The 15,370-nt window shown below is 42.6% G+C and overlaps 1 protein-coding gene across 1 annotated transcript in view; it reads left to right on the top strand.

Annotated features, from left to right (window-relative positions):
- The first annotated feature begins 9,115 nt into the window (after positions 1-9,115).
- Positions 9,116-15,370, top strand: part of LOC146970081 (neuropilin-1a-like) — a 105,065-nt gene continuing 98,810 nt past the window's right edge. Inside the window, exons 1-2 of the mRNA XM_085803922.1 lie at positions 9,116-9,979; positions 11,059-11,233. Coding sequence (XP_085660048.1) covers positions 9,895-9,979; positions 11,059-11,233 — 260 coding nt within the window. The 5' untranslated portion in view covers positions 9,116-9,894. The remainder of the gene's footprint in view (positions 9,980-11,058; positions 11,234-15,370) is intronic.

The raw sequence follows: 15,370 nt of genomic DNA on the forward strand, positions 1-15,370 counted from the left end.
TTGATTTTTGATCATAAAAAGACAAATAAGTTACATACTGGGACTTTAAGGTATTAAGGTAGTGACATATTATGATTAAAGTGATATTTACATATGAATACAGTCACTGGAGTTCAACAGGGTCTGTTCCTAGGTCCTATACTTTTTAATAAGTTTACTGTTGTTGTTGTTGTTGTTGTTGTTGTTATTATTATAGGTTTTTATAGAGTTTATCTTAATTTTTTAATTAACAATAACAGTGTTTGCTGTACATTAAACATTTCTGTTATGTTGTGTTTGAAGGGTCATTTAACTAACAATTGTTACCCTAGAGCCGACTTTCAATATGGCAGCCAACAGACAAACCCCTCAGCAAAGGTTGTATGTTCTTGTGTTTCTCTATGTACAAGTTAAAAACCATGTTCCTATACGAACGCCATATGCATGAGTGAACAGTGATTTATGTGGACGAGCTATCTGTCCAGTAAAAATTTTATGTTTTGAGGATTTATACAGTTCGAGCGCAGCGGAGCAGCTCCCCGGTGGATTTGGCAACTTGAGGTTTCACTAGAAAAATGTCATGATGTGACTTAATGTTATTTCCAGCAATTTAACAAACCATTGGCGGGGGGAGGGGGGGGGGGGGGTGAGATGAGTTAGAGTTAACTCATTCTGCTTACGGCTGCAGCTGGACGACGGGTACGTCCGTCCTTTTTCAAATCACCTCCTTGGTAATGACAGTAATTATCACAATCCGAGTCCTCAAACAAGGCGTTTTTGGCCGGCGTCGTCCATTTCAACACCCAATCCAGAACCTCATCATTAGGTCCATTGGGAGGTGTAACTGGCAAGGCCACTGTGTGTGTGTGTGTGTGTGTCCCTGTGTGAGAAAGCACAAAGGCTTGGTCTGGGGTCCAGAGTGGGAACCAGAGACGGCTGCCTGGACCAGCGCCAGGCGGTGAGATCCTATCAGCGATGCCATGACCTAGTGTTGTGTTGAAATATCTTTTCAGTGAGTGTGCGTTCTCCGTGTGTGTATCTGTGCAGGCATCTACGTGTGTGTGTGTGTGTGTGTGTGTGTGTGTGTGTGTGTGTGTGTGTGTGTGTGTGTGTGCGGAGTAAGGTTGGATGACAAATGCAGTTTAGATCTGCGAGCGTGTTTTGATTTATTGTTATAAGAAGCTGAGGTTTTTGAAGAAGCTGAGTGTAGAGAGGCCGAGCGCTGTGTGCAGCTGATACACATCTGTGCTTTAATCCACTTTAATACATGTTTTTGTGATGACGTCATCCGTTATTCGACGGTGAATGCATTCACGCGTGCATGTACTGTACAGGCCTACATGTATCACTGCATCTGTATACGTCTTTGTGTAGATATTGTTTTGTGTTCTCCTGCAGGTGTGAGGGTTTTATATGTTTTAGTGACAGTATGGGTCAAAGATGCTCTTATATATTGTAAATTAAAATATCAATAAAGTAATAAATTAAAACAAACAGACAATACATATACAATACAATACACAATGATCAGCCTCAGTATTAAGACGAGTTTCTGGCTTTATTGTTGTGAATCCTGTGTTTGTTACAGAGTAGCAGTGATTTCCATTAGGGAAAGTGTCTCAGACCTTTGGACCCCAGTGTACATATTGTATATGTACTACACATTGCCACTGAAACCAGTCACCAGATGTTGTGACTGATCGGTGTGTGTGTGTGTGTATAGGCTGAAGGAAGGAAAAAACAAATGGTTCAGGGTACTACAGTAGCTATAACATCAGAAAATATGAACTAGGAGTACTTTTCTAATTTAAAGGCCCGTAAATATGTCTAAAGTATAAAATGTCCCATTATTAGCTCCTTATGTTTTCAATCTAACACAACTACACACATTTAAAATGACAGTAATGGTGATGTGTAGCCTCAGCCTGAGCATTAAAAGGTGTAACAGTCCGACAGGTGACTGATCCAGGTGCTGACTCACACATGTTACTCTAAGTGCAAAAGAATGAATGTATGTTTTCCTTTTGTTATGTTTTTTGAGGTAGCATGCATGTCACAGTGTTATATTGCAGAGAGTATTACGACCGGTGTATTGGAGTGGAAAAAGTAATGAGCTGTATTAATGGCTGCATAACACCACAGGTGGCAGATCTGATGGATAACAGCAGTAGATTGAAACTGAGTTATTGCAGTAAAAGGAAGATGAAGAGTTGCTCTGAGATAACGACGCCCAGCAGTGACAGAGGAACTTCTACAGACTAATGACCTTCATGTTTACACACACACACACACACACACACACACACACCCTTCAAAACATTTGCTGCATTTGTGAATGGCACACATATGAAGAATGTATGTTTCTGTGCACGTCTAAGTGCGTAATAGTAGGGTCCATGTGAGTCCAGCGTTAGCCTCTGCTGCTGCTGCTCTCGGCCACCACAGCAGCCTAATGCATCTCTGTCAGTGTCTCCTGTAATTACTGAGATATGACTGTGTCATTATAGGAATACCACCCCTCCTCCGTCATTCCACAGCCATTAGATGCATGTGTGTGCATGTGAGTAGGCGTGTGTGTGTGTTTCAGCTCGAGCAAGCACACACACACACACACACACACACACACTACGAACAGGAAGAGTGAATGTGCTCTGATTTGTGCACAGCGGTAGATGTAAAGGCAGGTTATTATTGTGAATGCAATGATGTAATAGGTCTATAACTCATGGTACAGTGGGCACAGTGAGACAAAGGCCTGCTGCTCTTCTAGCTATAGCCTCTCTTTCTATTGCAACAGGTTTTCTCTCTGTTATACGATAAATACTGTGAAACATTAAAGGGGAACTATGCAAGTCTGGTCGCTTTTCCTCTTGTTTTGCTAACCCTCCTCCTGGCCATGTGCATTTGCTTTTAACAAAGAAACCAATCCATTGAGTGGTGGATGACATTATTTATCAAATTTGCGTTACAATGCATAGTTCCTCTTTAAATGTAACAAGCAGCACCACAAGGTACTCTGGAAAGTCAGATATTTGTAGTTGTTGCTAATCCACCGTTCGCATTAACAGCTGTTTGTTTTCGTGTTTGGCCGAGAGCTTAAGGCGTCATTGTGCTTACGATACGTCCTCTGGGTGGCGCCGCTTCTTCAGAGCCGACTGGACGACTCCAGTGACTCGGTATCGGAAAATGACCAGCCCGATCGACACGGCAGCATCTCATGACCTGTATCTCACCTCAGGTTATTTCATTATCATGTCTTCAGCCTTCCCCGACTACAGCTCCCATCGGGCTTTGATGTCGTGCCAGTGAGATTCAGAGTTGATGAAAGCAAATGAAATAAGCATAAAATCAAGATCCAAAACCCTCTCACAGAAAATCTGACTAAAAAGACTAAAAGATAAAAAAAAAAGAAATCTGCAGCTGCTTCAAGTGTTTTTCTTCACTGTAAATTCCCCTTTTATTCCATTTTAGCAACAAGTACTAATTGGATTTTAGGAATTTAATCAAATTGATTTGGTATTACACATTTAAAAAGCACATTACACATTTAAAAACCTCATTTGTCTTGTTTTTTTCTTCTTATACACATTTGATTGTTTATCAGACAAGCTGATATTTTCTAACACAGTTTCTCATCTTTTGTGCTGATGACTCATCCAGGAAGGTTTTATACCCCCAACCGAGTTTAGGAAATGTTCAAGCTGTCAGTGTCACACCAACACTTTTATTTGTTGGTGTGACAGTGGATAACCCCAAATAATTCCTTACAGCGCACAACACACAGCAAATATCTGAATAAACTACCAAAAATCAACAGCAGGAAATCACTGTTTTACTAAAAACACCAGTCAACAGGTTCAATCCTGCAGATTAGGCTACAAAGAAAAGCAGCTCTTGTCTTCAAATCTTGACGCTGCATGTGCATTAACAGAACATAAAAATATCCTGTGATTAACATGATATTCCCGTTGCTACGCAAACATGGCTGCACTTTAAAAAGCCAGTCCAGCCTCTTTCATCCTTTCACAGTCACTTATACATACTGAAATACCCCCCCACCCCCTCACCCCCTTCAACACAAACTCCATCCCTGTAATTAATGGACATGAACTAGCATTAGAGTGATTTATCGTGCTGTTATTGGCTTTTTATTAAACCCTGATTAATGGGCTCCGAGTATAGTTGGAAGTACTTTGCATGAAAATAGGAAAAACATCAAGATGTCAAATACTTTCAGAAACACACAGTCCACGTCCGTACGTAAGAAAAAACTCAGATGTGTTATCACAACACAAACACACACACGGGGATGTGTTCTGATCTCTCCACAACGTGCGTCACTGGCCTTGTACAGTTACTTCACCACTGCTGCTATTTCAGTCGTGCTTGGCGGCGTCGCGAGCTTGTCGACTCGTTTATTGTCTGGGCTCGCGAGCGCAGTGAAACTAATCTGAGGATCAAATCTACGTCTCAATGACAAAGTCCAAACTCCGCGTCTGTTATGATCTCTGGATTGTAACACAAACTGTTCCTGAGAAGTGAGTGGTGCTGTTGAGTCTGCCAGAGCCACTCAGCTGCTCATTTGCTGATCCCTTATGTCACTCAGTCACTCCATCACTCCATCATCCTCTCTGTTTACATCTCTGTTATCCTCACACACATCGTGTTTGTCTCTCATTCAAGCATGCATGGCAGACTTATCCCCCCCGTCTTTGTGTGATTATGTTCAAACAGATGAAAGTAGTTAAAGTCTTGGAGATGCAGGAACTGAATCTGGAGGGTTTTTGTGTTGCAAAATCTTTAAAAGTTTAACAGCCTGGTTGTTGATTTGTAGCAAAGTCAAAAACCCACAGTTCAGTCAGTGATCGATGCTCTAGTGCAGCTCCGATCCGTAAGTCGGAGGAGTTTCAGGAGATTTCTTGTTGACGTCCGTCTGAAATTCCAGTGGTGTTAACTTTTATAGTCCAGCTGCCGGAGTGTCAGTTTGTTACCGCCGCTGTTTTCAGGCCTGTGGCAGCGACAGGACTTTTTATTTTATTTTTATTCTGTTTATGCATGTCGTCACTCATGTTGGTTTTTGTCTTGCTTGCAAAGTTAAAATCACCATTTCACAATGTTAGCACGTTTAAGGTTCACTGAGGCTTTATTGAGCAGAGGCCAGTTTGCACTAAGAGGAAGTGAAAAGCTGATAGCCTACTGCCCCTGATCGGTCGCTCGTTTGCATATCAAGGTTTCACTATAGAGCAATATGATGCTGCACAGACGGACCTCACCTGACAGGTTCGGGGTTGCCATGGTTTTAAAAACAGTCGGTTTCTTAACAACAGTTTTATCTTTTGCATCTGGGTGTTGCCTCACTGTCTCCACATCCTCACTACACACACACACACACACTTCCCCAAATGAATGCCCTCAACTATAGAACGATCTGCCTCAAAACATTAGACAGGCCTCTTCTCTGCCTGTTTTTAAATCTTTTTTATTTTATTTTTTTATCTTTTTTTTATTGCACAGCTATTAATTTACCCATGTTATATGCCTTTTAATGTAATTTTATGTCTTATGTAAGATGTTGTGTCTTTATTGTACGGCACTTTGGTCCTCTGTGGATGTTTTAACGTGCTCAACAAATAAAGTTAGATTGGATTGGATGCCCATCCTCGTTGAGTGTTGGTGTCATATTTATATACTGTATAAACTACTGTAAAGTTCTGCACGTCACTGTTGCACTCACATTTGTATTCATCCTAATTGTAAATACACTTCACTACTTGTTAATCTCTGTTGTTTCAATCTTCCCCTGAGATGCCGACTTTAATCTGAGCGAGTGTTGAAGTGATTAAGCTGCAGAGAGCAGCTGACATTCAGGGAAACTAAAACAACTTCTTGTTTGCAAAAAAAAGAAAGGAAGAAAGAAAAAAGCAGAACACAACACAAGTTTTCTTCAAAGCGTTCGCTCGGCTCGTAATGAATTGCACGGCGTTGGTACAGTGCATCGAGCAATTAGAGGCTCTTTATAAGTGTCTGATAATCACATTTTTATCTTTATTTATCCAGGGCAGGTGTGCTGAACAAGCAGCCGCCCGTTAATTACACTCGGTGGAAGCTCCTGCAGGAGTTTAGAAACACTGAGGTCATGAGTCCAACCTGCTCCACATCCTGAATCTCCTCTGGATGTTTTTGATGCCTCCAGAATAAAAGCCAGTGGAAGGTCGTCATGACATTTCTCCTATTGTTTCAATGTTCATGTTGCATCCCTTTATTTCCCACCTGATATATATTTTAATTCTGTTTATGTCCCTTTATCTGTCAGTGAAGGAACAGATTTAAAATCCTCGCATCATATAATCATATTATATTGAATTCTGCTTTGAAACAGTCGCTTTAGACTTAAAAAAAAAAAAATCAACCTACAAACTAATGTATATATAACTTAACCTCCATAAACCACTTTCACATACATTTAGTTTGTCCCTATCTGTCCTCAGATACTACACGTAGTGTCCGAGGCTACTGACTGTAGGTTGGGTTTCAGAAAATGAAGGTTAAAGGGGCTGTGGTCATGGTAACGTGGGTCGTGGATTGAGGAAACAACAACTCTCGGTTTCACACAGGAACCTCCGACCTCCTCCTCCTCTTCCTCCTCCTTATGTGGGATTTGTCTCGCTTTAATCTGCGTCGCCTGCTGCCATAGCAACAACCCCGGCCACTAGAGGTCGCCGAGCAGAGCGACGCCTGTAAGTGCTTGTTTTCTTACAAGATAGTTTCTCTGAAGTGAAGTGCTGTTTGTCTTTCTTTACTCAGTGTCACTTTGATATTTATAAATGTTAAATATTGAACACTGTTATTCATGTTCCCGCAGTCTGATTGTACCGAGGGATTCTGGGATGTGAAACGCCGTCTGCTACAGTACAATACCGTTATTATAGGCTATCGGTACAGGATTAATCACCTATATAGTCACTGCTCACTGCTGGACTGTAGATTTATAATTTTCTTTCTTTCTTTTTTTTCAAATATTGTTTTTTATTGCTATATATTTATTATTTATTGGCCCTTTATTGATATCTATATAGTTCTTATCTTATCTTACCTTATACCTTACCCTATATACCTTTCCCTATCTTGTCTCATCTTATCTTATAACAGCATCGTTGTGTCAGAGCTGCTGTTCCAATCATCACACCTCCACAACCTGCTGCAGTCGTGTTATTGTCAATATTGTTTTCTTCACACATGTAACGGCATCACTGTGCCACAAGTTCAGGCATGTTGTTTGGAAAAGAAAGGCATTCTGGGAAATACAGGAGATCAGGGTGCACAGTACTGTAGGTACGTTTATTTATGCACCAGGAGCTTAAACGTCACAGCCACAGTGTCTGCTGTGTTTTTTTAAAGTGAATATTCAGGGTATGATCAATATTTAATGAAGGGAATGAAATAATAATTGATGAGTGAGTGATCACTCTTTGTCACACATGGGTTTTCTCTCTCAGTTGTTTCCTGTTTGATCCGGTTCAGTGGTTGTCAGCATCGTCCCTGACACTTTCAGATCACCTGTTCTTCCATCATCCTCCATCAGTGAGACTGAGAGGATTATTGATCCTTTCTTTGTTCAAGTTAAAAATGAATAAAGGACTTGAATCCACTTCAGGTTATTTAATATAAAACACAGTCTTCTTGTTCACTCTGGAGACTTGTCACTGGGATTTTCATTTTCACTCAGTATAAAAATGTGTGATTTCCCCTTTAAAGTCAAAACGTGCTTTGTTGACATTTGATGATTAATTGATCAAAAGGAAACAGAAAAGGTGCAGTTACGTGTTTTTTTTTCCTTTTTCACAATAGGAGGAACCTGTAGGCCTATCTGCCTCCAAACCTGAACATCAACATCACGTCTAACTCATTTCAGTTTGTATTTATTTATTCCATTCATGGTATACATTCTACACATGGTTGCACATATTTACATAATGTAGCCTACACATTGTCACCATGAATGAAAAGGAGCAGGATGAAGAAAACGTATAGCACCTGCCCCTCTCTGTTGTTATAATTACATTGGCTTACTTCAACACCAATATTATGTATCCCTATTTCAAAAATATTAACAGGATCTGAGGGTTAAAGATGATGAAACATAGAAACATTCTATGTTTCAACATCACGTCAAACTCTCCGGCCTCAACAAACCAAAACCCGTGGACAAGTGTGTGTTGAGCGGGACAAAGTGTAAAAAGACACCGATCACACACACACACACACACACACACACACACACACACACACACTAGAGTCAGATGTGTGGACTCTGCTCCACCTCCGTGGACAGACCCAGGGCCGTTGCTATGAATTCTGGCCCCCCTTAAAGAATACTAAAGTGGGCCCCTCCCCCTAACTTTTCCTTTTTTTTTTTCTTAGACTACGTATGTATTATTGTTTTTTATTTAGCCTTCTTTGTTTTGATGCTAATGCAGCATTACACTGCAAAAACTCAAGTATCTGAGCAAGAATATTTGTCTTATTTCTAGTCAAAACGTCATTTCTAGTCAAAACAAATCTCATTCTACTTAAAATAAGACTCATCATATTAAAAGCAGCTTGTTTTTAGACACTTTTTACTTCTTTCAAGCAGATTTTCACTTGGAATAAGTAGAAAAATCTGATAGTGGAGCAAGTTTTTCTTCCTTATTACAAGCACAAAAAACTTACTGGCAGATTTTTCTATTTATTGTGAATTTAAGTGAAAATGATCTAAAAACAAGTTAATTTTTTAGGTAATGAGTCTTATTTTAAGTGGAAAGAGATTAGTTTTGACTAGAAATGAGACATTTGGACAAGAAATAAGACAAATATTCTGATTCTAATATGAGTATTAGTCTTAGGGTCTTACGCAGAATAAATCAGTCATACAAAGATTAGACTACTGGGGTTTTTTATGGGCCCCACTGGGCGCTGGGCCCCTAGAGTTATCATCACCTCTCTCCCCTATAGATACAACGGCCCTGGACAGAGACACTGCCCACTCCTCGTTACCAGCGCCAGTTTGCGTGCGCAGTCGTTGAGCTCCAGCCCTGTCCGCTGCCTGGCTGCGCGTCGGGAGCGCACAGAGCGCAGCACCACAGTGTCAGTTCAGTTGCTCCAGCTCCTCGTAGCGGTCGGTTGGCTCTCTGGCTCTGGCTCTCTCGCTCTCTCTCGCTCTCTCTCGCTCGCTGGTTGCGCGAAGTCTCCGTCCGCACGAGCAGGAATTTGGGGAGTGGAAATTCCGCTGTGATACTTCCACAGCTCGTCCGTCGTTGTTCGTGACATTGTTGTGTGTTTTTTTCCCCGGAGCGGAGCGAGAAGGAGCTGAAACACCACGGAGGAGTAAAGAAGAAGATCTGTTGGATGATCCGCCGCGGTCGCTCTTCTCCTCCTCTGAAACCGGCGAACTGCTGGTGATTCCTCCTGTTTTCTCCTGTTTTCCTCTTGGAAACTACGTCTCGTGTTTTTTTGGGGGGAACCAAGAAGTGAGAAGGATTTTGATGAAGAATCGAGGGCGCGCACGGGGCTGCCGCCGCTGCTGCCACTTTTGGGCGATCGGATGATTTTTCTTCTCCCCTTTTTTGATTCTTCATCTTTTCATTTGGATTATTTGTCTTTGATATTGTTTAGTTCCACGCAGCAGCAGGAGGAGGAGGAGATGGCAACTTGCTCCCTGACAGACGCAGCGATCTGGTGCTGAAGCTCGCAGGATGCTGGAGACTCTACAACAACCACAGCTCTTACTTTGAGACAATTCTCGGCTATTTTTTGTGTGTTTCCCTGATCCCTCATCTGGACCTAAACCCATCTGGACGGGTTTTTTTTAATTCCCTCCTTTGTCGCCTCCGTGTTGCTTTATTCTTCTTTTAATTTTTTATTCCAGTGTCTGTGATGTACAATCTGACAAGGATGCGTAGTGGATTGCTATTGTTCCTTTTCGCCCAAGTCGTCTTGGTTGCCTCGTTGACTCAGACCGGTAGGTGTTGACTGACTGTATGAATCCATGTGGCTTGACAACAGGCTGCTGCTGCTGCTGCTGCTGCTGCTGCTGCTGCTGCTGCTGCTGCTGCTGCTGCTGCTGCTGCTGCTGCGTATTGATCCGTTTTGCATCATTTTTGCACCTTTGTTGCCTCTCACCTGTTATGCCGCGGCTCTCCCTCCGAGAGCTCGTCTGCAGGGATTCAAGTCACACACTGTTTATACTCTTTATTATTATATCTTCAGGGAGGGATAAAGATGCAAAATGCACATTATATGTATATATTTTAAATATTAATTGAGGCTGTGAAAGAGCCACAAAGTCCTTCACAGTCCATGTAACATCGCCACACAAACAGCACAAGTCCTCATGTTTAGATTAGATTGCCCTCATTATAATAGGAATATTATAATAGGAATAATATTATAATAAGCATTTATTTGCAGCTTTAGCGCGCGCTGCCGCGGGAGCCTGGTGGAGGCGACAAGCAATTTAATAAATCATTCATTGAGAAAATTAAATATGATCAGCAGCCTGCCTGTTTGCAGCAGCAGCAGCAGCAGCAGCAGCAGCAGCAGTCAGCCCACCTCACCTCACCTACATGGGCGTCACATCACAGGATGCAGAGCTCAGGTCACTTCACCACCACCACACATTGTTTCTTAACAGTCTGATTCATTGATGATAGAATAGATAGAAAATGTGCAGAGCTTTTATGATGATGATGATGATGATGATGATGATGATGTGAGAGTTTGGAGGCTTTGGTGCAGGAATCTGTGTCAACATCATGTTTCTCTGCTGCTGCTGCTGCTGGTGGGTGATGTTTGGTTCCTGGTGTGAGCCTCAGCTCCAGGTCTCATAGTCCCCCCCCTCCTCCCTCCTCCCTCCTCCCTCTCCACCTCCCGCTGCTGATGCTCTCACATCTCTGACATCAAACTGTTTGGGGCCGCAGCTCAGTGGCCAGAAAGTCAATTTCTCTCTCCACTAACTGACTGAACAACTTTTCCGCCTTTTTTCTCCTCTCTTCTTCCTCCCTCCCTCCCATCCATCCTTCCTTCCTTCCGTCGCTGCAGATAAATGCGGGGGGAATATAGAGATAGACACCCCGGACTACCTGACCTCCCCGGGCTACCCCGGCGCCTACCCGCCCTCCCAGCAGTGCGTGTGGGTGATCACCGCCCCCGAGCCCGGACAGAAGATCCTCATCAACTTCAACCCGCATTTTGATCTGGAGGACAGAGACTGCAAGTAAGAGTTCACTCCTCTCTCTCTCTCGTGCTCCCACCCTCTCCTCCTCCTCCTCCTCCTCCTCAACCCTGCCTGGATACAGTATGAAACTCTGCCACCTATTGGTGAAGGAGTTACACTGTGTATCTGATCCTACCAGCCAGGCAGACAGGGAGCAAAGGAGGAGGTTGAGATATGATGCTGGAAATGACTTGAGAGGAAATGGACTTCGATGAGCTTTGTAATTCATCCTTGATAAGAAGGAGTACTACTACTCTGGCTGAGTTTGATGTGAATTCAGAGCAGAGCAGCTTTCTGTATTGATGATGGGAGTCGAGTTTGCTCATTGGTACGAATAAAGACCTGGTGTTTACTTTTCATTTTGCAGGCAAAGTTTGCCTGTTTGTATTTGGAGGAGGAATCGACCTCGTCTGCTTTTGTTGTTTGCAGAAAAGGAGCCTGAAGGATCTGATTTCATTTTTTTTAAACAAATGGAAGTGCTGTCTCTGTCTGCATGCTGTTTTTTTTACTTTCATTCTTGCATTAGAGATGATGTCTTCTCTCTGAAGCTGGTTTTGTTTTCTCACCTCGTTCTCGTTCGTTCACCTTCATGTTTTCCAATTACAAATTGCAAAGATAACTGCTGCTGCACAGAGAAGTCCTGTAATCAATTACCAGGAAATTAATGAGCAGCAGTTGATATTTAACTAGTGGTTCAAGTCAGTTAAGGAGGAAAAAGATAAGAAATCCACTTTTTTCATGAAGATTTGCAGCTTTTCTCTGCTTTTAGTTTGGTAAATTGACTAAATATGGATTTAAGGACCTTCTGTTATGGACTGTGGGAACTTGTAATCGGCATTTCTCACCAATATGTGACACTTAGTAGCAGAAATGATGAATGACTCTGCAGGAAAGTGATCTGCAGATGCTGTAAATCAACAGAGGAGATAAATGAGTGTGTGTGTGTGTGTGTGTGTGTGTGTGTGTGTGTGGTGATTCAGGCTGTTCACAGGTCAGTCAGACGTAGTTTGGGTTGTAAACGTCTTAAAAAATGCTCTTATGGACTGACGCCGCCGCCGCACACAGACATACCAAACAGTCAGCACAAATCATTCCTGTGCATGTCTGATGGTTTGACACACACACATTCCCCCTCTCCTTGACACAGGAACACACACTTAATTGTATGCATCCACACAACAACCCATGTGTTGCTGCCGTCCATAAATAAGCTCTTTTTTTTTTTTACGTCGGCTCCTCTGTCTTTTTTAAAAGCTCCATAAACGGCTCCTGTGTAAATCACACTGCTGGCCGTCCAGGCCTCTGTCTCACAGATGGGGTCCTCCAATACTATTGGATCATGTTTCCACCACCGGGGGACTCATAAACCATTAGCCTTCCCAGACAGATAGTGGATATTGTGTTGTTCAGTGGATTACACAAGTACATCAGTGTGTGGCGACCGACCGACGTGCAGGAGAGCTGCTGCTGCTGCTGCTCCAAAACCTGATTCTGCAATGACCTTCTTGTGTGTGATAACCCAGGGAGTAATATAAGTATGCAATCATGCTGTTTAAGTACTTAATGAAATGTAATAAATCCCGGTGATAAAAAAAATGTTTTAGTCAGTGGCTGGCACTGTTGCACGCCACCAACAGAGTGTTATTGTCTGCTGAAATGACTTTTCCATAGGTTAATGTGCTGCAGCGACGCCGTCGTTAAATCAAATGTTATGGTTTTTCATCAGGTTTTTTAACGTGAGCTAATCGTTTTAGTATTGTGCTCAGAGCAAGAGGAGGAGTGTGTTCACGTTGTTTCGCTTCCCAAAACGTGGTGGAAACAGTGTGAGAGATGATGATGATGATGATGATGAGGCAGTTTGTCCTGTAGTTTACGTCTGGAGCAGCCTGTTGTCGATCTGTCTGTCTGCTCCGTTCACTGTGAGAGTCTGCAGACAAGAGGCCAAACATTTCCACATTAGGGTTGACGGCGTACGTAGCCAGGCCACCCTGCAGCCACCGCACCGTGCCATCCCTGCTGCTTTTTTTTTTTCTTCCTTAGGGTCCCTCTGCTGCTTCGCTCGATCGGTTTCATTTATTTGTTGTGTGAGTTTATGTTGGACGATGGCGGGGTGTATCTCATAGCTCTCTGACTTGGCAGGAGCACTGTTGTTCTTGGGACCGAGTCAAATGCTCGAAATATGCCCGTTGAAGGGGTGGGAGGGGAGGAGGGGGGGGGGGGGGTAAGTAAGTCCTTTGGCTACTTGAAAATTTCCTGAGATGATATTGAAGAGTTTTATTTCAGCGTTTGATGCCACTGAGCTCAACGTGATGTGATCCTGCAGCGAGCGAGGCCGTGATTGGAAACAGAAACAGAAACAGAAACGTTGTACAGTAAAAGTCTGCTGATTCTCAGATGGAGCAGACACAGGACGGTCTGCAACAGGTCCAACTTTGACCTGGCAAACTTGTTAAAGGGATAGTTCAACATTTTGGCAAATTGGCCCATTGCCATAATCCCTGTAGTCATAGCAGTAGGTTCGTTACCTTTATTTGTCGGTGCAAGCTATTTTTGGAGCAGCGGAGCAGAGCCGTGAGCTGCTCAGAGCTACACTACGGAGGCTCATTCACCACGCTATGAGATAATAACACAACGTTACCAGACAGAGTTGTTTTAGAGGTAAATACAGAGACTGCTTACTGAAAAACTGATCCCAACGGGAACGCGCATCAGCGTTTTTGCATGAATTTCCCTCTAAAACAACTCTGTGTGGTAACGTTGTGTTATTATCTCATAGCGTGGTGAATGTGCAGCTCACAACTTGTCCACCAGAGCGTTGTGGAGTTGTTGGATTGTGTATTTGATGAGTTTGATGAGGGAAACCAAGAAATCCCATTAGCCTCCATAGCGTAGCTCTGAGCAGCTTGTGGCTCTGCTCCGCCGTTCTAAAAATAGCTTGCACCGACAATTAAAGGTAACAAACCTACTGCTATGACTATAGGGATTATGGCAATGGGCCAATTTGCCAAAATGTTGAACTATCCCTTTAAGCTTCTCAAATGAGAGGGTTTTCTGGATTTCTTTACTTTAACCTGAGTCATTTGGACGATAAAGAACACATGAAGACGACACCTCAGGCTTTTTATAGCTTCTCATATTTTACAGATCAATCAAGAAAGTAATTGGTAGATGAATCGATCATGAAAACAGTTTGTTGTGGTGCTGTGCGGATATAAAATGTCAAGTTCTGAACCTTAAAGTGAAGCTTATGAACCCAAATCAACCAAAAGACATTGAGTTGGTCTGTACAGTCATGAAACATGTGAGACTGATGGTTGAACTAAGTAACCAAGGATCACTTTCACTCATTAATCAATACATAGTCAATACATCACCGTCTGCAAACAGTGGAAAATGTCCACAGGCGATTCAAGAATTCAAGAAAACCCAATCAATAACCAAAAGGCTGAAACCAACAACTGTTTCACTTCACCAATAACTGACATAGACAAGTTATTGATCACGTGTCTATAGGAGATATAACATAAAACTCAATGCTAATGATCGCTGTGTATTTTGATTTTCCCAGAGTCACTGAGCTCGTTGGGATTCAGTGTCTCTCTCACACTGATTTTTATTCTCTGTGGGGGAAAAACACAGAGCGGCTGGCATTTATCTTCCAGGACGGTCCCTGTGTCAGTCCACCGGCCCACAGCTTCACTTCAGATGTTGTCTTCTAATTGAAATGTATTGTTGGACTCCTCCTCCTCCTCCTCCTCCTCCTCTCTTCATCAGATAGCATGTCACTGCTTGCCCACTCCTCCCAGTCCCATAATTAAATTACTGGACCCAAAATGGAACAAACATATTCCAGTGCTGTGAAACATGTCTGCAAGTCAACCAGCCCCAAAAAAAAAGAAAGAAAAAAAAAAAAGAAAAGAAAACCAGAGTCCACAAGCAGATCCCGGCGGCTACATTTCCGACATCTGTGGTGGAAAATATCTCTTCCCTGTTTCCCTCTTATGACCCACGGTTTGTAATTATGATCCCTAATTACAGTGTTTATAAAAATAAAAAAAAAATACATATTTGCCAGTGGAGGAAATGTTTTCTACGTGGGTGATTCATGGAGGAGGTCTGTACTAAAATTAAACAATC

The sequence above is a fragment of the Trachurus japonicus genome, chromosome 17, assembly GCF_045865225.1.
Source record: "Trachurus japonicus isolate A0001 chromosome 17, Traja_1.0".
NCBI lineage: Eukaryota > Metazoa > Chordata > Actinopteri > Carangiformes > Carangidae > Trachurus > Trachurus japonicus.